This window comes from Morus notabilis, unplaced genomic scaffold (assembly GCF_000414095.1).
Source record: "Morus notabilis unplaced genomic scaffold, ASM41409v2 Scaffold1082, whole genome shotgun sequence".
Taxonomy (NCBI): Eukaryota; Viridiplantae; Streptophyta; class Magnoliopsida; order Rosales; family Moraceae; genus Morus; species Morus notabilis.
In genome coordinates this window covers 313261-337264 of record NW_010358712.1, presented here as the reverse complement: position 1 = coordinate 337264, position 24004 = coordinate 313261, and the positions used below count along the sequence as shown (strand labels likewise).

Genomic DNA, 24004 nt, shown 5'->3' with positions numbered 1-24004 from the left:
TTATGTTACGAAAATTTTAGTAATTAATATTTCTAGAAACTACAGTAAGTAAATAGCAAGATTTTAAAATAGTTGTAGCAATAGCAAGTTTAATAGATAAATAATCTATTTACTAGAATTAAATAAAATAATAGTTTACTTTCATAAATGACTATAACTTTGTACCCTGTTTTAATATGCTTGTATTTTTAAAAGAGTTTATTTGGTTTCAAAATTATGTATCCTAATTTAAAATACTTGGTACATTTTAAAAAATTAATAAAATGATAATATAACACTATTTATACTTTTATAAATGGTCTCTAATTTCATAAATGGTTCTTAAAGTTTAGTTTCAATCTCAATTTAATCTTGACTTTTTAAATGTCACACAGTTAATTATTAAAATTTTATTCAGTTTCAGTTTCAATCTTTCTATTAGATAGGTAAATTATAAGCACCTTTAGATTAAAAATCTACCCGTAGGAAAAGAAATAATGACCACAAACCTACAATATCAAATTAAGGTCCCGTTCATTTTACTGATTTAAGTTTATAATTCGAGTTTTATTACGGTAAAAAGTTCTCAAAAATAATCACATTTAATTTTTTTATTACAATAAAAAATTATCACGTAAAGTCATATTTTAACTCAAATTAATGAGCTAAACGGGCCTAAATCCTTCCTCCAAGTAAAAAATTCCATCTAGCTTCCATCTTGCTCCTCCCCAACGCAAGCCGTCTCTTTCGTCGGTAGTCTCACCGACGACGGCGCCGGCACAAACCACCATTACTTGACGACTAGAAATCTCAGAGCTGAGGAACTCCTCCGTCAAAACCTCCGACGTCGTCCCCGAGACCTAGAGATTCAACGAATTGGCTGCCACTGACAAGGTGGTGTTTGTTTTTTTTTTTTTTCTTTTCTTTTTTTCAATGATCTTGTTCTAGAGTAGAGTGATTTGGAACCTTTCATATAAAATGATTTCACTTGATAGAATTTCGATTTTAGTCCCCCAATTTTCATTGCTTTTCTCTGGCAAACAAACAAACACCCTTGAGTCTAATCTGTTATTGTAATCTTCCCCTTTCTTGGCGTCATTCCCGGTTGGAAGCTACCGCAATAAAGAACCCATAAATAATTTCTCTTGTCCCTGCTCTTTCAGTGGGTCTTACAGATATCAATGGCTAGTTAAATACTCCCCTGATATTCTTCTGCAACAAACTTCAATGGAGAATAATTCTGCCATGTTCTTTTCCTCTCGTTGTGAGCTATAACATAAGCAAGCTCGTAATGAAATACATGAGAGATGGAAGTGAAGATGAGTGAGTCATTGGAAATGAATTTAAGGCCTCGTTATTTTTAAGTTTTTATAGTTAAATTTTTTTTAGAAAATGTCATATTTCATTTTTCTGTTGTATAGTTAAAAACTTTTAAAAAAAATCTGCAAAAAAGAACGTGACCTAAAGTTTGGAAATTTTTTTTCTTCTTCGTCACCGTCGAGGGTGGCTTTGTCGTCTGGTTTGCCGTGCTAAGTGATGCTTTTATTTTTTGTTTTTAATTAAATTAAATAAAAGAGAGAAGAATTTTTTGAGAGAGAAGGGATTAGGTGCTTAAGCACGTACTATCTTAATTTAAATGACTGGGGCCCACATGCAATCCATACAAAGCCAGCCATTGGATTGCTCCCTACCGAGTAGGGGCAATTAGCACCCGTACAGTAGACATGCCCATAATAGAAGGGAACGGTTTAAAACAGTAAAAATAATAAATATACTAACAACTTGTTTACCAACCTCTGTACGTACGCTTTAATTTAGACAGTTGCTTTTTCCATAACACTTATTATTGCTATCCAACCTCTATAAACTGATTTAGATCTGCATTCTTGTAGTGTGGCTTCACCTGCTGCTGCTGCTTCTTGATCATCAACGTGGGTAAATACTTTTTTGTTTCGATATATTAACTAATTAGCTATTGAGTGCTATCGTTGTGTGCTAATTAAAATTCTTTATCACCTGACAAATTATGTTGAAGTTTGGTGCGCACTTGATTCAGTGATCTATTACAATGGAATCTGGAAATCCAATTACAGAAAAAGAATCAGGCTTGGAAAAGATGAATGAAAAGGCAAACAAGCCTCCAGGTATATCTCACCCTGACTCCCTGTGAATGTGAAAAAGGAAAGTGCAAACGATGAAAACGTTGTATTCTTTAAATCCCCCCATCTGGGTAGTCCTAAATTATTAAGGATGTTCTTTTATCCAAATTATGTTGCTAAATTATTCCCAAAAAATGCATAATAAATATCGATTAGCATAGGCTTATAGCTCAAGTGGTTGGGAGTATGAATGTGTGCGTATGTCTACTAGGTTTAAACTACAATGGTTTCATTTTTTGAACAAAGTACGAGCTATAGATCCCATACCGTATTTTAAAAAAAAAAAAAAAAAAAAAAACACTGGCGGTAGATACATTATGCTCGATTTCTTTACATGTTCATATAATTCATCTAATGGTAGAAATTATTTAGCTGAAAATGGAAATGGCAGGGAGTGATGACAAGATTGCAAATGAAGTCGACTTTGAACGGCACAGGCCACTCTTCGACGCTGGCAGACATGGTAATTGGGAGATGGCTAAGACGAATCTTGACCAACATCCTGATGCAGTGAGAGCGAGAATCGATGTTTCGGGCAATACTCTACTTCACGTCGCAGTGAGTGCTGGACATTTGCACATTGTGAAGGAGTTGGTGCAATTATTGACTGAAGAAGACCTAATGATGCGACAGAAGGATGGTTTCACAGTTCTTACATTTGCCATAGTAATCGGAAACATTTCCATCGTTAAATACTTGATTAGAGAGAACAAGAAACTAGTTCGCATTTTTCCTACTTATCCTGACATTCCAATCAGCGTTGCTGTCACCTTAGGCTTTCAAGAAATGGCGCGTTATCTTTATTCTGAAACACCAGGAGAAGATCTAACGTTGCCAGAGAATGGCATGATAAGCTCTTCCCTCATTTCTGAATGCATATACCGAAAACAATTTGGTAAGTGTTCAACGAATAAACAAATATTGTTGGATAGTCTGTGGTTTTTTGAGAAAACGTAGTGTATATGGTTAACTAGCTAGCATCTGACCTTAGACTATGCTCACTCATATAACCGTACAGTACCAGGTTTTTGAAACGAAATTTATTGCTCTTTCCTTTTTCTCTCCTTTATTTTCTTCTATAATGTGTTTTTGTAAATTCGTATTGAAATCCTATACCACTACAGATATCCCCATCCATTTGCTCGGGCGTTGCCCAGGTCTGGCAATTACTGTGGATAATTTTGACAGACTCCCCGTGCTGTCATTAGCAAGTTCTGCAACCAAATCCGTCTTTGCTACTAGAAGCCAGTTAAGATTTTGGCAACGATGGGTATATGATGGTGAGTATCCACTTGTTTCTCTTAATTCTTTAACAATCTTCTTTAATTTCTTGTTAACAAACTTCCGTTCTCTATCTATTGCAAAAATTGACTGCAGGAAATCATGACCTTGGCAACTTGGCTTTGCATAAACTAATCATGCAACTCATTCTCAGTTGCCTCTGTTTCTTTGGTGACAGGCATAAACATTGGCAGTGATGCAGCTAATCAAATTTCTATGGATGTCCAGAATCTGGAAGATAGCCAAATGGATAAAAATGACTTGACTCCAATTAGGTCAGGTAATTAAGGCTAATAAGATGATTTTTGACCAAAAAAAAGGTAAGGAGTAAGTGATTTTTTTAACTGAATTCATGAAAATTCGTCTAAAATTTATAAGAAGTATAAGTTTATAACTAAGAAATATTGCAATTTTTTCTTTAATTTCATTTTAATCTATTTTATGTATATTGTTATACTTTACGTACGCATAGTCATGAATTATTGGATTTAAATATATAATATACACACAAAGCTTAGTGATGATTAATGTCGAATAATTATATTCTCCGCAGTACTGGTGGGTCTATTGGCACGAATGCCATCAAATCTTCTCCAATTTTTAGGTAACTCACTAGTTCTCTTTGTTATTCTTAGTCTCTTTTTCAAATATCTATATACACACACACACACACACATATATATATATATATAAGGAAAAAAGGAGGGAAATAGACGAAGTTAATAGGATAATAAAAATTAATAGATCAATACTTAAAAATAGCTAGAGCACTTTTGGTATAAGGGTTTTAGAACTGGAATTATGATTTTAGTTCAAATTAATGTTTGTTTACAAAAAGAAAAAAGTAGTCTAGATTTGACTGACATAGATTCAGTGTTTGGTTTGGATGGTTCTGATTCAATGTTTAAACCTTGATGTGATGTTTTAAATCAGAATCACCTATGATTCTAAAACCACCCTTTTTTTATTTTAGGTGGTTCAAACCCGTAATTTTGGTTCTGATTTTAGAACTATGATTTGGACTCAAAATTATGAATTATAATTCTGATTCCAAAATTAAAATTAGAATACTTTAATTTAAACTATCGTACTAAACGAACCCATAGTAAATAGACCAACTGAGTGTATATCTAGATTTACCAATTGATTAAATTACAAAAGTGTCCCTATATCTGGATACTACTTTTGAACATTTGAACACCTGACACCTCTCTCTCTCCCTTCTCATATTCTCTCTCTTCGAATAGCACCCGCATATCTTCCCCCCTCCCAAGGCGCCTAAAAACCATACATAAATAACAAAAAGTTCACAAAATTGTGAACTTTTTCAACGCCAAAAACCATGGCACTGAATATGAAACTTTTTGAAAAATGTTTTGTTATGCCACGGTTGAGAAATGGACCATTGCTTTGGCTGCCAAGCATCGAGACATTTCCAGTCGAGAGATGGTCACTGACGCCGAGGAAATGGTCGTACAAAAGGTGCCCTCAAGACGACGAGAGTGTTGAGTCGGTGGAGGATTTGCGTCGAGAACTCCGCCTGAGCTGTGAACTTTGCACCGTCGAGAGAGCAACTCAGTCAAATCTCAACTAAATCCCGTCATCTCAGGAAAAGATATACTGCAGCAACTACCCCGATTTGGGTCAGGAAATTAGATAACCAATGAAGGTGATTGTCCCGATTTGGTAGTTGAAATTACGGGTGTAAATCGGCCGGGTAGGGTAGGGTTGAGCCGAAAAATTGAGCCTACCCGACCAGTGCGGGTTGAGAAAATTTTAGGCCGTGACACTCTCTTAAGTCTACAAACCCGCAACCTTTTGGGTGACCTCATATAGGGTCGGGTTACTCGGGTTGGTGAAAACTAATTTTAATCTATGACTTCATCAATTTTAATCAATTTTTAGTCAATTAATCTGTGCTTGTTATAGAAGAAATCATTATCAAACAGAACATGTCCTTCCTTCAAGAGGGGGTCTAAATGCAATGTGAACAATTAAAACACTCACTTTGAAATCAAACACTTCCAATATAAATAAAGAATGTCCTAATTCAACAACTATGGTATACAAGCATTTTTTACACAAACCGTGAATCCAAAACATAAATAAGTTAACAGTTTAAAAACATAAAGTCCATAAACTTATGAAAGTAAGAATTTGAAGTGTTGGACATTGTTTTACTTACTTTGAACATGTTCGGCCGGGTAGGGTTACCTCGGGTTCATGTAACCCCACCCCGCGCCCCTACCTGTGCAGTGCGGGTTAGGCATAATTAAAACTAAAAATTAAATAAAAAATTGGAAACCCGTGATTTTCGAGTAGGGTCGGCTCGGCTCGGCTGGGTTCGTCAGGTTCGGGGTGATTTCTTATAGCCTTAGCTGAAATCGTGGAAGTACAGCTGCCAGATCCCAAGATTTAGGGGGAAGGGGATGATCTCATTGAGAAATGGAAAGGAGATCCCTAATATGTAAAACGCCTACAAATAGAGCATGATTCTTCTGTTAACTTTTTCACGCACTATTATACAACTCTGAAAGATTGTAATCAACAAAATATTAGTGCATCCACAAGTGGACGTAGGCGGAGAATTCTTGCCAAACTACTATAAATTTATGTGTTATTTATTTCCTATAACTATAATATTTGATTAATCCGTGACAGATGTTTGTGAGTGTTCCTGGAGAGTTAATATTTAGTTGACTAAATTTTATCGTTAACAATTGGTGCTAGAAGGAGGGCCCCAAACCCAAAAATCAAATCCAGCAAAAAGCAGTGAATATGCCTCCGAGAAAGACTCGCAGCATGACGACCAATCAGAAAAGTCAGGAAGGCCAGAATCTTACCATTGGAGGGAGGAATCCAACGAATCCACCCAACGGCAACCAGGAACTGACGGGACTACAACCTAATCATAGGGCGAACCCATCGGCCGTTGGAAACCCCCCAGATTGCCTAGACCTGCTTCAAAGACAGGTCAAAACACTCGTTATGGCCGTAGAAAGGATGGCTATAGCCCTCGCTGAACGGGATCAAAGGCCAAATTTGATGTCATAGCTGGAGGATGCGCCGATGAACCTAGTGAACGCCGCTGTCGGGAACCAAGTGATTGGCGACCAACGTGGTGGCGCTGAGGGGGTCGGTGACAGTGGGGCTAACAATAACCCCTGTCCAGCCAAGTCGAATAGGTCTTTGGGGAGCAGACAACGGGCTCCCAGGCAAATAGCCCAAGAAAGGACTGCAGCTCAGACAGTGAATAACAGAGAGGTGCCTCCCCGACCACAAGAAAACAGATGTCGGAGAAACGTTGTTCTGGTGGAATATTCGTTCGTACGTGGTGGAGACCTAAGAGAGCAGTTGAACACTTGATGCGTTCGAGATATGCAGCAGGCCAAGGAGGAAGAGCTCACGGCCAAGAATAAGGTTCTGGCTGAAAAGATGGCCAAACTAAAAAAACAGATAGGGAGTCGGCTAAACAACTTTGAGCAAGTTGTTAGAAAGGTGGCCGAGGCTGTAAACATCGACGCCAAAATATACACGTCTCACAACCACCCGTTCACAAAGAACATCATTCAGGTGTCGCTACCCGATAAGTATAAGCCACCCCCATTCCCTTATATAATGAAAGGAGTAATCCAAACGACCACCTGGAAGTCTAACAGGGCACATGGTCCTTCATAGGTATCATGAGGAGGTCATGTGTCGGGCGTTTAGAAACCATCTTTCTGACTCCGCAAGAAGGTGGTTCAAGTCCCTGAAACCATACTATCGAAGAATGCATTCCTGACTCAGTTCATAAGTGTCAAAAAGTACATCCTATCGAAGCAAAACCTTTCAAGGGTTTACCAGGGGCCGAATGAGTCCCTGAAAGATTGGATAGCCCGATTCGGAGAACATGTGGCTGGCACCGAGGGTATCTCTGACGAGGTGGCTTTGATGGAGGCCATGTCGAGTATGAAGAAGGACATCCTCTACATCCCAGACCTCGACCGGAGGCGGCCACAGACCTACCAAGAATTCTTGACAAAAGCATAGGGATGCATTAATACAGAGGAGGCCAAAAAGGTCTTAAAAAGTAAGGTGGTGGTCCCCGTAAAAAAGGAAGCAAGGCAGCTAAGCAACCAGAACAACAGTAAGAAGCGCCGAGGTAATCCTTAGGTGCAAGCGGAGCAAAAGTATAATCCAGCCTCGAACAACAGGGGCAACAACACCTCGGCAGGACAGGGGGATACCAAGCGGTCTAAGCCATAAAAATATGACCCCTACACCCTATTAACCATGGGGATTGAGGATGTTTATCACGAGATAAGTCACCTCCAGATATTACGTCGGCCGCCACCGCTCAAATCTGACCCAGTGCGAGGAAATCAGAGTAAGCGTTGTAGGTTTCACAGTGAAAGCAGACTTACGACCGTTGAATGCTTTGATCCGAGGGACGAAGTCGAAAGGTTGATCTGAGAAGGGAGGCTCAATGAATACCAGGCCAATCGACGGAGCAACAACAATCGGCGAAACAACGACCGACGGGAAGATCAAAGGTAGGATAATCCGCTCAAACATGTTGGCATGATAAGAATAATCTTTGGAGGGCCATATATCAGAAGTACTTCGCGTCGCACACAAAAGGAGTACGTTAGGGAAGCGAAGGAAAAGTTTAACCGGAGAATAATGAGTATATCCGGTCGAGAAATAAAGGCGGCGAGATATGAAAAGGCCGAAATAACCTTCTCAGAGGCAGACGCTAACGGTGTGCATTTCTCCTAGAATGATACTCTCATTGTTGAAGCCATGATCGGTAACCACACGGTTTGCCACAACCTGGTTGACAACGACAGTTCGATAGACATTCTGTATGCCGACTGCCTCAACAAGATGGGGTTCCCCCGAACGAGACTGCAGAGTAATACACAACCCTTGTACGGCTTCTCTGGGGATTGTGTCATCCCTGAGGGGATAAGAGAACTACCGATGACGATTGGTGACCGACCACACACCTTGATCATTATGTTAAATTTTTGGTGGTGAATGGAGGTGACCAGTATAATACAGTCATCGAGCGGCCAACGCTGAGAGCTCTGAAAGCCATAACGTCAATCTATCATCAGATGATGAAGTTTTTAACCCCCAACGGGATTGGAAAAGTAAGACGAAACTAATATGAGTCTAGGCTTAGGTATTCGGAGATGGTATGCCACTACGTTGAGCCGAGACAGGCGAGAAGGGAGATGAGGATAGTGATGGCCGGGGCAGAGGAATTTGATCTAGATCCGAGACTCCCAGGCGACGAGACAGGGACGGGACTGGTCGAGGAATTGATCGAGGTCCCTATTGATGAGAATGAGTTGATAAGAAAGCTGAGAATAGGCTCAGAACTTGAGGAACAGAGCCGGGAATGACTGATAAAATTCTTCAGAAGCAACCTCGATGTGTTTACTTGGACTCATGATGACATGGAGGGGATAAGATCGGATGTAATGAGCCATATGCTCAACATAGATGAGAAGTATTATCCCAAGAGGTAAAAGCGTCAACCAATGAATGCCGAGAGGTATAAAGCTCTACGGGGGTAGGTTGACAAATTGATAAAAAATAACTTTATCTCGGAAGTCCTATATCCTGAGTGGATTTCCAATCCTGTGCTGGTACTAAAGCCTAATGGAAGGTGGCGGAATTGTGTCGACTTCAGCGACATAAACAAAGCATGTCCCAAAGATAACTTTTCGCTCCCAGGAATTGATCAGCTGGTCGACGCCACAGCGGGGCACGAGCTCTGAAGCTTTATGGACACATATCTGGCTACAACCAGATACCAATGTTCCCCCGTGATGAGGAGAACACAGCGTTCATCACTGATAGATGCCTGTATTGCTATAAGGTCATGCCCTTTGGCCTCAATCAGCGTCTGGTCAACAAGATGTTTGCAGATCAGATAGGAAAAATGATGAAGGTATACATCGATGATATGCTAGTGAGAAGTAAGAAGTCTGAGGACCATGTGGGGCACATCAAGAGGATGTTTGACATCTTATGAATGTACAGACTGAAGTTGAATCCCCTCAAATGCGCGTTTAGGGCCAAGTCAGGGAAATTCTTAGGTTTAATGGTGAGCAGTCAAGGAATTGAGGCCAACCCAGAGAAGATACATGCATTCCTCGACATGAAATCGCCAAGAAAACTAAAAGAGGTCCAAAAATTAACGGGTTGTATAGCTTCGCTCAACAGATTTATCTCAAAATCTATAGATAAGTGTATATCGTTCTTTGATACCCTGAAAGGAAGCAAGCCATTCCAATGGACAGAGGAGTGCGAACACGCGTTTCGACAATTGAAGTGATGAGCCATGGTTGAGAAATCGACCGTTTCTGTGGCTGCCAAGCGCCGAGACATTCCCAGTCGAGAGATGGTCGCTGACGTCGAGGAAATGGTCGTACAAAGGATGCCCTCAAGACCATGAGAGCGTCGAGCAACTGGAGGATATGCGTCGAGAACTCCGCCTGAGCCGTGAAGTTCGCACCGTCGAGAGAGCAACCCGGTCAAATCTCAACTAAATCCCGTCATCTCAGGAAAAGATATACTGCAGCAACTACCCCGATTTGGGTCAAGAAATTAGATAACCAATGAAGGTGATTGTCCCGATTTGGTAGCTGAAATCGTGGAAGTACAGCTGTCAGATCCCAAGATTTAGGGGGAAGGGGATGATCTCCTTGAGAAATGGAAATGAGATCTCTAATATGTAAAGGGTCTATAAATAGAGCATGCTTCTTCCATTAAGTTTTTTACGCACTATTCTACTACTCTGAAAGATTGTAATCAACAAAATATTAGTGCATCCACAAGTGGACGTAGGCGGAGAATTCTTGCCAAACTACTATAAATTTATGTGTTCTTTATTTCTTATAACTATAATCTTTGATTAATCCGTGATAGACGTCTGCGAGTATTTCTGGAGAGTTAATCTTTAGTTAACTAAATTTTACAGTCAACATGTTTCAACACTGAAACATTTTGATTTAAAAAAAATCCACACTGAAACACTGATTTTGTACAGCCACCGCCGTCAGAAAAGAATGGTAAAGCTCATGAACGGCCGAACTTGACTGCGATGGCCGCCGTTAGGTTTCTCATTGCAAGGCTAAGCTAGTAAGACCGTAATGATGGCGATATCTTGGCTTGCAAAGATCAACGATCTTTGCTAAAGAAATCTGTAGGACATCGTCTGTTTGAGAGAGAGTAGATCGTTGGAGAAGGAGAGAGAGTTGGCAGGAGGGAGGGGACGCACAGAAGAGAAAGAAAGGAGAGAAAATTGAAAAGAAAGAGAAAAAAATGGAAAAGGATAAATTTGGAAAAATAAAGTATTTAAAACCGAAAAAACTTTACTAATTTCTATACCTCGTTTTATTTTATCGGGTTGAGTTTTCAGTTTTAAGTTTATACAGTTAAAATCTATCAAAAAATGTCACATTTAACTTTTTCTGTTACAGTTAAAAGCTTTTAAAAAATTTCATATCTTAACTCGAATTGAAAACTCGAATCCACGGCTAAAAATTGGTCAGTGGGCTATTTACTTCCACAAGTATTAAACGTTGGTCCATTTCCTTATAGTGTGGTTTCAATGGTTAGTTCAATTTATCCATTTATTAATTGTTAAAGGTTCTTTATAAAAGCGCTCTCTCTTTTTTTTTTTTCTTTTCCGTTGAATTTAAGTTTGTCATTTCAAAACTAGCTGCCTGGTATAATAAGTTGTTTCCATTATTTGTTATTAATACAGATGTCAAGGATATATACGAAAAAAAGTTGGCCCATGTTCAATACCTTCAACTCTTGAGTATCATGCGCAAAGCAATAGAAACTAGTTGTGATGGAAATCAAATAAACAATGTTGGAGTCCTTAGCGCTATCGGGGAAGCAATCCACCGCGGAAATGTGGAGTTTATTATTAACATAACAAAAGCGAATCCAGAACTTATGTGGAGTACAAGTGTAGCAAGATACGTGTTTATGTTAGCTATTGAACATCGTCAAGCGGAAGTTTTTAGCCTTATACATGGCCTCCCTGATAAACAACTGATAGCATGCTATTATGATCCGGACACTCGCGATAACTTGTTACACAAGGCAGCATCAATACCGTCTTCGAAAATACTCAATCTCATCCCAGGAGGCGCAGCTCTACAAATGCAGAGGGAACTACAATGGTTCAAGGTACCATTTTTCACTTCCTACGCAAATACTTATTGAGTAGGATTTATGTATATATATAATGAAAAAAGAACAGTGCCGCAATTTCTTTATTTGAGTGGTAGATCGTAGATATATAGATACAGATATATGTATATATAGATAAAAAGGAAAATAAAATAAAAAAATAAAAATAATAGAGATAAGAGAGATTGACACATGGACAAAGGTCTACTATAGAAAAGAGCTTTTGTATAAGAAAAAGAAAAAAGATTGACACACATATACATATGTTAATTAGAAATTAGACAAATATGACTATTGATATGATAGATATTACACATAAAATAAAATAATTAAGTAGTGACACATTTGAAAAAAATTCATTTTACCGTTGATAAAAAGATAAAATAGAAACATATGCAAAAGAAATAATTTTCATAAGAGTACAGTGATGAAAAAATATATATATTTCGAAAAACACATGTAAAAAATTAAACTTTAAGATATTGCTTTCGTAAGAGTAAAGTGGTACAAAGAATTATTTTTTAAAAGAACAGATAAAAAATTAGATTGTAAGATAACATTAAAAAAATAAAATATTTAAAGAACAAAAAAATAAAGATAAAAAAGCAAAGAGTGAAAAAAAGGGAGAAGAAAGAGCTACCACGTGGCAATCCTAAGGAAAAGTACTATTGAAGATCTTAGCTCTTTTATGTATTATTAGATTTTGAAAAAAAAAAAAACATGTTGAAAAAAGTTAAAATGTTTAGTAGCGTAGAGCACTTGAGAAAAATTCAAAAAGCTAATAGGGAAAACAATTTTAAAAAAAGAAAAAGAATAAAAGTCAAGAAAAAAAAGAGACGAGCCACGTGTTGGCCTCCTCTTCTGTGAGAAGGAAAAACCTCCAGTCTTTTTTATTTATGTTTGCGATTAGCTATTAAAGATAGAAATTACAGATTAAATATTAAAGATAGAGATTAGAGATAGAAAAAAGAATTAAACTGTAGAGGAGCTTCTGAAAAAATAAGATTAATAAATAAGCAATTATTTTAACGCAAATAAATTAAGGAAAAAACGTGTTTAGAAAAACATGTTATAAAAGAGTCAAAATGCCTAAGCACATAGAGCACTTGAGAAATAACCAAAAAGAAAAACAATGGAAAAGAAAGAAAAGAAAAATAGTAAAAAATTGTATGCTAGAGATTATAGACTAGTTGAGTTAGTATGGGGAGAATAACATTATGAGTTTGATCCCTTGTTAAAACAAGTGACTTCCAACTTAAACAAGAAAGATATTTCAAAACATCACATCGAAAAAGAATTAAAATTATATAAAAGTTTTTAACTAAAAAAAGAAAAATAAACTTAAGTACAGAGATATTTAAAAGTAATATTTTAATTAAAAGAAAGTGTGAAAAATAGTTTTTTAAAGAGGGTATTGCGAAAAAAAAGAACTGTCAAAGAATATGAGGAGAAAATAAAAAAAAAAAAACACAATAGGAAAAAGAAAAGAAGACAAAAAAATTAAAACTAAAAATTTATTGTATAGGAGTTTTTAGCGCAAAAAAAAAAAAGCAAGAAAATAAAGGTGAAAGAATAAAAAAGTAAAAACAAAAATAAAGATAAAATATGAAGGAAAAAAATTAGAGATTGACCCGTGACAAAAAACAAAAAAAAGTTACCTCTTTGACTATTTTATGTATATTTAGATTAAATAATTTTACATCATATTTTGAAATGTACGCAATTTATAAAGCTTTCACATCTCAAAGTTCTGATAAATCCCTCCCTTTTTGGTCAATAAAATTTACTAAAATGTCCTCCACATTTTTTAATTTAACCTTTTTCTTAACTCTTTTTATCCTTATTCTTTTTTTTTTCCTTATTCTTTCTTTTTTTTTTAAATATAGAGGTGCTTAAATTTTACAATTTGAAGGTAGAAATTTAAAATAGTCTAAAATAGAAGGTATAATTTTTTGATAATCCTAAAATAAAGGGTATAAAGATCACTACAACATATCAGAGATTAGACGACACCGATTTAACGATATTTTACAAAAAATTTATCGTTAAAAACACGTGCCACGAAGACTTTCGTATTTTAAAAATCTATACACATATTATATGACGGATCTCAGAATACCATCATCTAAATGCCAAAAACTTTAAAAAACAAAGCAGACCTCTTCTGCTAATTCATTTTCTAAAAATTTTTAATGTTTTTTATATCTCTTCTATAACTTCGAGCACACTCTCACCAACTCTAAGTTTTTTTCCTCTCCCCCCAATCTTAAGTGTTCTCTCTCTCTTCTTAACACCCTAACTCTCTCTCTCTCTCTCTCTCTCTAAATCTCCCTCTCAATACTTAAAATTTTTCTCCAAAATCTCATCTCTTCTACACTCATGATCACACCTGCTAATATTTCCAAAACACGCCGCCTTCGCGATCCTCACAACCATGCCCATACATCCTCGGTTGTCGTGATCATTGTGCCACCATATTCGCCACCACACCTTGACCACTGAAATTGGAGTACTTTTATAATCTTTAGAGATTTCTTTTCTTTGAAATTAGGTTTTTTTTATTTAGAATTTTCTTTGTATGTAAGTATTTTTGCTGTTAAATTTCATTAAAAAAAATTTATTTGCAGGTTTTTAAATATTTGTGGTGCATGTATATTATTCGTTTGTTTTGCTAATTTGAGTCGAGGACGAAAAATAACCAATTCAAAAAAATATGGCACACCAAACACGTGTCTTTAGTGAATATAGAATAGGAAGGAAATGACAATTTTAAACTTGTGTTAAAAAGATGAAAGAAACAAGTAAAAAGGTCTTAGGTCCTTTTGGAATGTCATACACTAAAAAAATTGAATATAATATAAAATCTGAAAATGATAGAAAACCAAATATATACTTAATTGTACAAATAGAATTCCAATAGAACGATAAAATTCAATAAAGTGCGGCACACCAAATACATATCTTTAGTAGGAAATGGAAGGAAAAAAATGACAATTTTAACAACGTGTTAAAAAGATGAAAGAAACAAGTAAAAAACACGTTCATTTCAATATTTTACGCTCTAAAAGACTACTTGGAATTCTTGTGATAAGAACTGCTATTTAATCTTCGGACATGTCGTTTTAACCGTTAAATTAGTTTCTCAATGGTATGATCTGTAAGTTTTTATAATAAAATCTTACAAGCTGGGCACAAAATTAATCCTACTCCAATATCAGACCACCATTGAAAAACTAAACTGTCCCTATAACAGTTCTTACTCACAAGGTAAAATGGGAGTTACTATTATTAAAGTTCTCAAAAGTATTGGAATTATTCGTACCCTTGAACTTTTTAACATTTTGCAATTTTTTAGTAAATAAGTGATAGGACTTGGCAAATTTTCTTCAACTAATTTATCTTAGTTTTTTATTGGGAAAATTTAATCGCCGTTGTTTACACATCTTTGTCAAGTAGTTAAGGTTAAAATGAAAAGTTCTAAATTCTTAAAACTTAAAAATGTTAAAAGACTCTTAAATTCTTTCCTTAAAGTGGTATGCTTTTGTAATGAAGGAGGTTGGGTCAATCGTAACACCTGCGCAACACATATTTACAAACAAGGACTTTCTTCGACCAGAACAACTGTTTACAGAAAACCACAAGGATTTGGTAATCGCAGGAGAAAAATGGATGAAGGACACATCAAGTTCTTGTTCTGTTGTGGGTGCTCTAATTGTTACCATCACATTTGCTGCGGCATTCACAGTTCCTGGTGGTAACGATCAAAATATGGGCTTTCCTATATTCAGGAACAAACAATTGTTCAAGGTTTTCTTTATATCAGATGCAATCTCACTGTTTGCGTCAACAACATCAGTTTTAATGTTCCTAGGAATCCTCACATCACGTTATGCAGAAGAAGATTTCTTGAAATCCTTGCCAACAAAGATGATAATAGGCCTCTCCACCCTGTTTTTCTCAATAGCAACCATGATGATAGCATTTTGTGCTGCAGTTTCCGTTATGCTTCCAGAGACATGGATTGTTCTTCTCGTCTGCTTACTTGCAAGTGTTCCGATTGCCTCATTTATAAGGATACAGTTTCATCTGTTAGTTGATATCTTCATGTCTACTTATGGACCAAGTATTTTTAAGAGGAACATTAAACCTTGGTTAGATAGCAAACGCCAATAAGATGAAGGTTTGTATTTATATACATGTGTGTGTGTGATGTATTCTTGGTACTCCAGATTCTAGAGACAATTACTGAATTGTCAAGTTATCAACCGAATTTGAGTGGATGTATTCGGAAATCAAATATGTATGACTGGATTTTATTTCTGGACGTATTGAAGTACAGTTCTTTTCAAGTACTTCTTTCATTGGTCAACCTTGTCTTTTTTTTTTTATAGAAAAGATTTTGATTTTTTCTTGACTTGTTTGCTATGATAAGAAAGAAAGAAAATGAATCTACCTCCCCTTGTCTGGTATTGGAATTGAAACTAAAGGGATGAAAAAATTATTATTGGTGTAATTACTTTTTTACCCAAATGAGGACAATTTTAGATGAAAAATGAGGACATCTCAGTAATTTGACTTCATTTGTGTAGTTATCTATATTTTTCTTCCTAAAATCCACCCACTTTTAGAGAGATTGAATATGGTGGGACCCGCCGATAAAAATTTCCATTCAATTTTCCTTTCCTTCCCAATTTCCTTTCTACCAAATAAGCTAACTTCTCAATTTCCATCCCAAAATCCTTTTAACATTTTCTTTCCTTCCAATTTTTATGCATACCAAACACACTGTAAGTGTTGAAATTAACCATGCTTATTCAGTATCTAAATTAAACATATTATAAGATAAAAGGTCTCTGTTTTTCTCTTTTCACCTTGCATTTAAGTTTGTCCATATTTCAAAACTAGCTGGCTGGTATAAGTAATTGTTTCCATTGTTTGTTATTAATACAGATGTCAAGCATATACACAAAACAAAGTTGGCCCATGTTCAATACCTTGAACTCTTGAGTATCATGTACAAAGCAATAGAAACTACTTCAGACGAGAATCAAATAAACAAAGCTAGAGTCCATGACGCTATCAAGGAAGCTGTCAGCAATGGAAATGTCGAGTTTATTAAGAAGATATCAAGAGCGAATCCAGAACTTGTGTGGACTTCTGATCTAGCCAGAGACGTGTTTGTGCTTGCTATTGAACTTCGCCAAGCGGAAGTTTTGAGCCTTATGCATGGTCTCCCTAACAAACAAGTAATAGCAATCTCTTATTTTCCTGGCACTGAAAATACCATGTTACACAAGGCAGCATCAATACCATCTTCAAAAATACTCAATCTCATCCCAGGAGGCGCAGCTCTACAAATGCAGAGAGAACTACAATGGTTCAAGGTAACATTGTATGACATAAAACCAAGCACCTAATTATATAAACTATAATTCAAATATAATGATAAAATTCGAAAGCTTTTTCTCATACCTTGGATTTTTAGATTATTATACCAGATTTGTATAGCCTTCAAATTTCAAAGTCATGCTAAATCCTTCCCCTTTTTCGATCAAAGACTGTATTGGACTGTGAGATTTACAAAATAGGAGTTGACCAACTAATTAGCCAACGGCCCTTACTGATTGGATAAAATAGGAGTTGCTACTTTTAAAGTTCTCAAAAACATTGGCATAATTCGTACCCCTTGAACTTCTTCGCATATTGCAAAAAGTGACTGGACTATTGGATAATTTTCTTCGACTTTAGTTTTGTATTGGGAAAGTTTAATTATTGTTGTTTATACATCTTTGTCAAGTAGTTAAGGTTAAAATGAAAAGTTCTAAATTCTTAAAACTTAAAAATGTTAAAAGACTCTTAAATTCTTTCCTTAAAGTGGTATGCTTTTGTAATGAAGGAGGTTGGGTCAATCGTAACACCTGCGCAACACATATTTACAAACAAGGACTTTCTTCGACCAGAACAACTGTTTACAGAAAACCACAAGGATTTGGTAATTGCAGGAGAAAAATGGATGAAGGACACATCAGGTTCTTGTTCTGTTTTGGGTGCTCTAATTGTTACCATCACATTTGCTGCGGCATTCACAGTTCCTGGTGGTAACGATCAAAATATGGGCTTTCCTATATTCAGGAACAAACAATTGTTCAAGGTTTTCTTTATATCAGATGCAATCTCACTGTTTGCGTCAACAACATCAGTTTTAATGTTCCTAGGAATCCTCACATCACGTTATGCAGAAGAAGATTTCTTGAAATCCTTGCCAACAAAGATGATAATAGGCCTCTCCACCCTATTTTTCTCAATAGCAACCATGATGATAGCATTTTGTGCTGCAGTTTCCGTTATGCTTCCAGAGACATGGATTGTTCTTCTCGTCTGCTTACTTGCAAGTGTTCCGATTGCCTCATTTATAAGGATACAGTTTCATCTGTTAGTTGATATCTTCATGTCTACTTATGGACCAAGTATTTTTAAGAGGAACATTAAACCTTGGTTAGATAGCAAACGCCAATAAGATGAAGGTTTGTATTTATATACATGTGTGTGTGTGATGTATTCTTGGTACTCCAGATTCTAGAGACAATTACTGAATTGTCAAGTTATCAACCGAATTTGAGTGGATGTATTCGGAAATCAAATATGTATGACTGGATTTTATTTCTGGACGTATTGAAGTACAGTTCTTTTCAAGTACTTCTTTCATTGGTCAACCTTGTCTTTTTTTTTTTTTTTGGATGGAAGAGAGAGTATCTAAAGATACAATTCAGGGTGAAAAGAAATCCGACCGAATAATGTCTTTTTCTATTCAAAGAGCGAATAAGAGTAAATCATGTGACGTTGAAAACAACACATAAGATTTATGAAACTGCCTAGAAAAAGAAAATATAGTACTGGGGACAAATCTTGTCTTAACAAAAGTGATAACAGTTTAAAAGGCATGTATGAAACAACATTAGTTTCAGGGGGTGTTATATCCAAAATGATGGGCTCTTTTACAACCTTAATCGAGATGAATTTGAAGGAAAATATAAAGGAGAAAAGCATATCTCCCTTAAAGCTGAAGACTCGAAGATGACAAGTCAAATGACAAGGAAGATTTGATTGAATCTCTTGCTTAGCTAACCAAGAATTTCAACAAATAGGAGAAGAAACAACAAGATAAGAGAAACGGATAGATTCCTTTACTCATTAAGTTGTAAAAGAATTTTCTGATGTGGTAAGGTCTCTCATTCGCGGGACAGAAAAGGGGCAAGGTACAAGGGATAGTTACATTTGATTCCCTTTCTTGAAGTTAAGTATATATGCAACATTCAGAAGAGAAAAAGTACATATGTAACAATGTTATCAAAACCCCTATTTTGTGCCATTTTATGTTGTAGAGAGGAAAGTGAGACAAATCCTATTTTACGAGGTCAAATTTGGGATTAACCCTTCTCTAGCTATATTTGCATAATAGCTGAAAAATTGAAATGGCAGGGAGTGATCAAGAGATCACAAACTTTAGACAGCATCGGCTCCTGTTTGACGCTGTCAGACATGGTAATTGGGAGACCGCTAAGACGTATCTTCACCAACATCCTGATGCAGTGAGAGCGAGAATCAATATTTCGGGCAAGACTCCACTTCACGTCGCAGTGAGTGATGGACATTTGCACATTGTGGAGGAGTTGGTGCAATTAATGACTGAAGAAGACCTGCTGACGCGACGGAAGGATGGTTTCACAGTTCTCGCAGCTGCCATAGAAATTGGAAACATTTCCATCACCAAATGCTTGATTAGAAAGAACAAGAAACTACTTAGCATTGAGCGTAGAAGTTCTGAAATTCCAGTTATCATTGCTGTCCGTTTAAACTTTCACGAAATGGCTCGTTATCTTTATACAGAAACACCAGAAGAAGATCTAAAATTGCGAGATAATGGCAAGACAGGCTCTTTCCTCATCAGCGAATGTATATACCGAAATCATTTTGGTAAGGATTCAACATAAAACAAATATATATGGCTGGATAGTCAAATGGTTCTGTCAGAAAACGTAGTGTATATGACCTTGGACTATTCTCGCTCATATAAACGTGCAGTACTAAGGTTTTTGAAACGAAGTCTATTGCTCTTTCCTTTTTCTTTCCTTTGTTTTTCTTTATATATATATATATATATATATATATATATGTATATGTATGCATGTATTTTTTTTTAATAATCAGTTCTGTAAAATCTGTGAACTCTTTTATATATATTCATATTAATATTATATAACACTACAGATATCCCCATCCATTTGCTCGAGCGTTCGCCAGGTCTCGCAATTATTCTGGATTCTCTTAACAGATCCCCCGTGTGGGCATTAGGACGAACTATAACCAAATCCGTCTTTGCTGGTAGAAGCCAGTTAGGGTTTTGGCAACGATGGATATATGACTGTGAGTATCCAATTGTTTCTCGTAATTAACATTTTATAGGTATGTATTAGTTCTTTAATAATCTTCTTTAATTTCTTGTTAATAAAGTTCCTTTCCCTAGCTATATAGTGCAAAGATTTACTGCAGGAAAACATGACCTTGGCATCTTGGCTTGCAAAAATTAATCGAGAAAATTGATAAACTTTATTTCTCTAGCTGTTGCAAAGATAAAATAATCATGTAATTTATTCTCAGTTACTTCCGTTTCAGTGGTGACAGGTATAAACACTGCCAGTCATGCGGCCAATCAAATTTCTATAGATGTCCAGAATAGAGAAAATAGCCAAATGGATGAAAATGACTTTACTCCAATTAAGGCAGGTAATTAAGGCTAATGACTTTAAGATGACTTTTGACACAAAAAAAAAAAAAAAAAAAGGTAAGTATTGAACTTGAAATGTAAAGGTATAAATATGATATATTTTAAAATACAAGATATCATTTAAAAAAAAAAACCTCAAAATATATAGGATATAAAAATGAAAAAAAGATTCTTTTTTAAATAAAAAACTAACCGCCATTCTTTTTTTTCACTCTCATTTTAAACTTTATTTAACTATCTTTTTAAAAAATAAAAAAAAAAGGTTATATATTCTCAAGGATTTAAGAGCTTCAATAATCAATAACTAGAGCATTGAGATGTGCATCTTTACTTTTATTTGATTAAATGATATGTGTAGAATAATAATAATTATATATATATATAGATGTTCAGTGAACAAATCTTGTCTTAGCAAAAGTGATAATTTGAATTTAATATATGTACGGAGAAATATTGAGAATATACGTTTCTATTCAATTATATTATAAAGTAAAAGTGATTCTTTAACTGAATTCATGAAAATTTGTCAAAATTTATAAGAAGTATAATTTTATTACTGAGAAATGTTACAAATGTTACTTAATTTCATTTTGATCTATTTTATTTATATTGTTATAGTTTACGTATACATAGTTATGAATTATTGGATATTTTTCTTATATCATATACACACAAAGCCTGATGATGACTAATGCCGAATAATTATATCCTTCGCAGCGCTGGTGGGTCTATTGGCACGAATTCCTTCAAAGCTTCTCCAGCTTTTAGGTAAGTCCCTTAGATCATTTTTGTAAATACCCTCTGTTGTTCTCGGTCTGTTTTTCAAATATACACATGTTATTTCATAGCCAGCTGGTGATATAAGACTATAACACTCTGTTTGGTAAGAAGGAAAGAAAATAAGAGGGAAAGGAAAACTATAATGCATAGAAAATTAGAAGGATAGAAAAGATTTTGATTTTTTCTTGACTTGTTTGCTATGATAAGAAAGAAAGAAAATGAATCTACCTCCCCTTGTCTGGTATTGGAATTGAAACTAAAGGGATGAAAAAATTATTATTGGTGTAATTACTTTTTTACCCAAATGAGGACAATTTTAGATGAAAAATGAGGACATCTCAGTAATTTGACTTCATTTGTGTAGTTATCTATATTTTTCTTCCTAAAATCCACCCACTTTTAGAGAGATTGAATATGGTGGGACCCGCCGATAAAAATTTCCATTCAATTTTCCTTTCCTTCCCAATTTCCTTTCTACCAAATAAGCTAACTTCTCAATTTCCATCCCAAAATCCTTTTAACATTTTCTTTCCTTCCAATTTTTATGCATACCAAACACACTGTAAGTGTTGAAATTAACCATGCTTATTCAGTATCTAAATTAAACATATTATAAGATAAAAGGTCTCTGTTTTTCTCTTTTCACCTTGCATTTAAGTTTGTCCATATTTCAAAACTAGCTGGCTGGTATAAGTAATTGTTTCCATTGTTTGTTATTAATACAGATGTCAAGCATATACACAAAACAAAGTTGGCCCATGTTCAATACCTTGAACTCTTGAGTATCATGTACAAAGCAATAGAAACTACTTCAGACGAGAATCAAATAAACAAAGCTAGAGTCCATGACGCTATCAAGGAAGCTGTCAGCAATGGAAATGTCGAGTTTATTAAGAAGATATCAAGAGCGAATCCAGAACTTGTGTGGACTTCTGATCTAGCCAGAGACGTGTTTGTGCTTGCTATTGAACTTCGCCAAGCGGAAGTTTTGAGCCTTATGCATGGTCTCCCTAACAAACAAGTAATAGCAATCTCTTATTTTCCTGGCACTGAAAATACCATGTTACACAAGGCAGCATCAATACCATCTTCAAAAATACTCAATCTCATCCCAGGAGGCGCAGCTCTACAAATGCAGAGAGAACTACAATGGTTCAAGGTAACATTGTATGACATAAAACCAAGCACCTAATTATATAAACTATAATTCAAATATAATGATAAAATTCGAAAGCTTTTTCTCATACCTTGGATTTTTAGATTATTATACCAGATTTGTATAGCCTTCAAATTTCAAAGTCATGCTAAATCCTTCCCCTTTTTCGATCAAAGACTGTATTGGACTGTGAGATTTACAAAATAGGAGTTGACCAACTAATTAGCCAACGGCCCTTACTGATTGGATAAAATAGGAGTTGCTACTTTTAAAGTTCTCAAAAACATTGGCATAATTCGTACCCCTTGAACTTCTTCGCATATTGCAAAAAGTGACTGGACTATTGGATAATTTTCTTCGACTTTAGTTTTGTATTGGGAAAGTTTAATTATTGTTGTTTATACATCTTTGTCAAGTAGTTAAGGTTAAAATGTAAAGTTTTAAATTCTAGAACTTAAAAATGTTAAAACTCTTAAATTCTTTCCCTCTAAATGGTCTGTTTTTTTAATGAAGGAGGTTGGGTCAATCGTAACACCTGCGCAACACCTATTTAAAGACAGGAACAATCTGCGAGCACAGAACTGTTTACGGCAAACCACAAGGATTTGGTAATTGCAGGAGAAAAATGGATGAAGGACACATCAGGTTCTTGTACTGTTGTGGGGGCTCTAATTGTTACCATCACATTTGCTGCGGCATTCACAGTTCCTGGTGGTAACGATCAAAATATAGGCTTTCCTATATTCAGGAACAAAAAATTGTTCAAGGTTTTCTTTATATCAGATGCAATCTCACTGTTTGCGTCAACAACATCAGTTTTAATGTTCCTAGGAATCCTCACATCACGTTATGCAGAAGAAGATTTCCTCAAATCCTTGCCAACAAAGATGATAATAGGCCTCTCCACCCTGTTTTTGTAATGACTGAGAAAATTCCAGACTTTAAATAATACAATTTATTTATTTAAGCCAAGGATTTTCCTAGAAAATATTATGTGACTGAAGGATTTATGGAATCAATATATGTATTCCTAAATTCTGTAGCAGATTTCATGTTAAGTTCATGTTTTCGATCAAGTAAATTCGATCGATAAATTCTTGCCGTACTTTAAGGCGGAATAATTTTCAGTACAAGTATAGTTTAAGAATCTTAATTTCAAGAATCTCCAAACATAGCATGATGTTAGCAGCGTAAAAAAAAACGCACTGATATTTTTAAAAAAAGAGAAAATCCTTAATTGCCAGACAGCTAGGTTAAAGTCACAAGATAGATACCTATAGTAGAAGGGTACAATGTGAGCTAAGGAGTTGACACCGTCAGAAACAACGTCATTTCTGAAAATTAACGCAGGAAAGTTAAATTTAGAATTTGTTTAGTCTAGAATTAATTTCAAGACTGTAAACAGTTCAAGATATTACGCGAATAAGAATTTAATGTGATATCCAAAGCAGTCAAGGATTTAACATTTAACTGTAAATAAGCAGTAGAAAAAGGAACCGTCAGAAATGGAAACGAATTCCTGTTAGCTAAGTTACTCTCTTATAGTCAGTATAATTTTTATCAGTTTCTAAGGGAAACTTAAGAAAGTGGACAAGAGTACAATGGGGTAGGTGAGATTTTTTTCTCTCCCTTCCTCCACTTGGCCGGCCATGCATGAAAAAA

At 35.5% G+C, this 24004-nt stretch overlaps 2 protein-coding genes and 1 pseudogene across 3 annotated transcripts; all 3 read left to right on the top strand.

The window, feature by feature from the left end:
* Positions 1–1857: 1857 nt before the first annotated feature.
* Positions 1858–15978, top strand: LOC21395448. Of its 2 annotated transcripts, none has more exons than XM_024162326.1 (8): positions 1858–1910; positions 2015–2123; positions 2530–3033; positions 3263–3418; positions 3598–3699; positions 3973–4023; positions 11185–11618; positions 15174–15978. In XM_024162326.1, the coding sequence occupies exons 2-8, from the start codon at positions 2048–2050 to the stop codon at positions 15792–15794; spliced, it is 1944 nt and encodes a 647-aa protein (XP_024018094.1). In that variant the 5' UTR covers positions 1858–1910; positions 2015–2047; the 3' UTR covers positions 15795–15978. The 2 variants fall into 2 exon arrangements, with proteins under 2 accessions (XP_024018094.1, XP_024018095.1); XM_024162327.1 differs by having other exon boundaries at positions 1865–1914.
* Positions 15979–16577: 599 nt separating this feature from the next.
* LOC112090612 (ankyrin repeat-containing protein NPR4-like) lies at positions 16578–18322 on the top strand. Its single transcript, XM_024162325.1, has 2 exons — positions 16578–17005; positions 17518–18322. The coding sequence occupies exons 1-2, from the start codon at positions 16634–16636 to the stop codon at positions 18136–18138; spliced, it is 993 nt and encodes a 330-aa protein (XP_024018093.1). The 5' UTR covers positions 16578–16633; the 3' UTR covers positions 18139–18322.
* A 771-nt stretch (positions 18323–19093) lies between these two features.
* Positions 19094–24004, top strand: part of LOC21395447 — an 8450-nt pseudogene continuing 3539 nt past the window's right edge.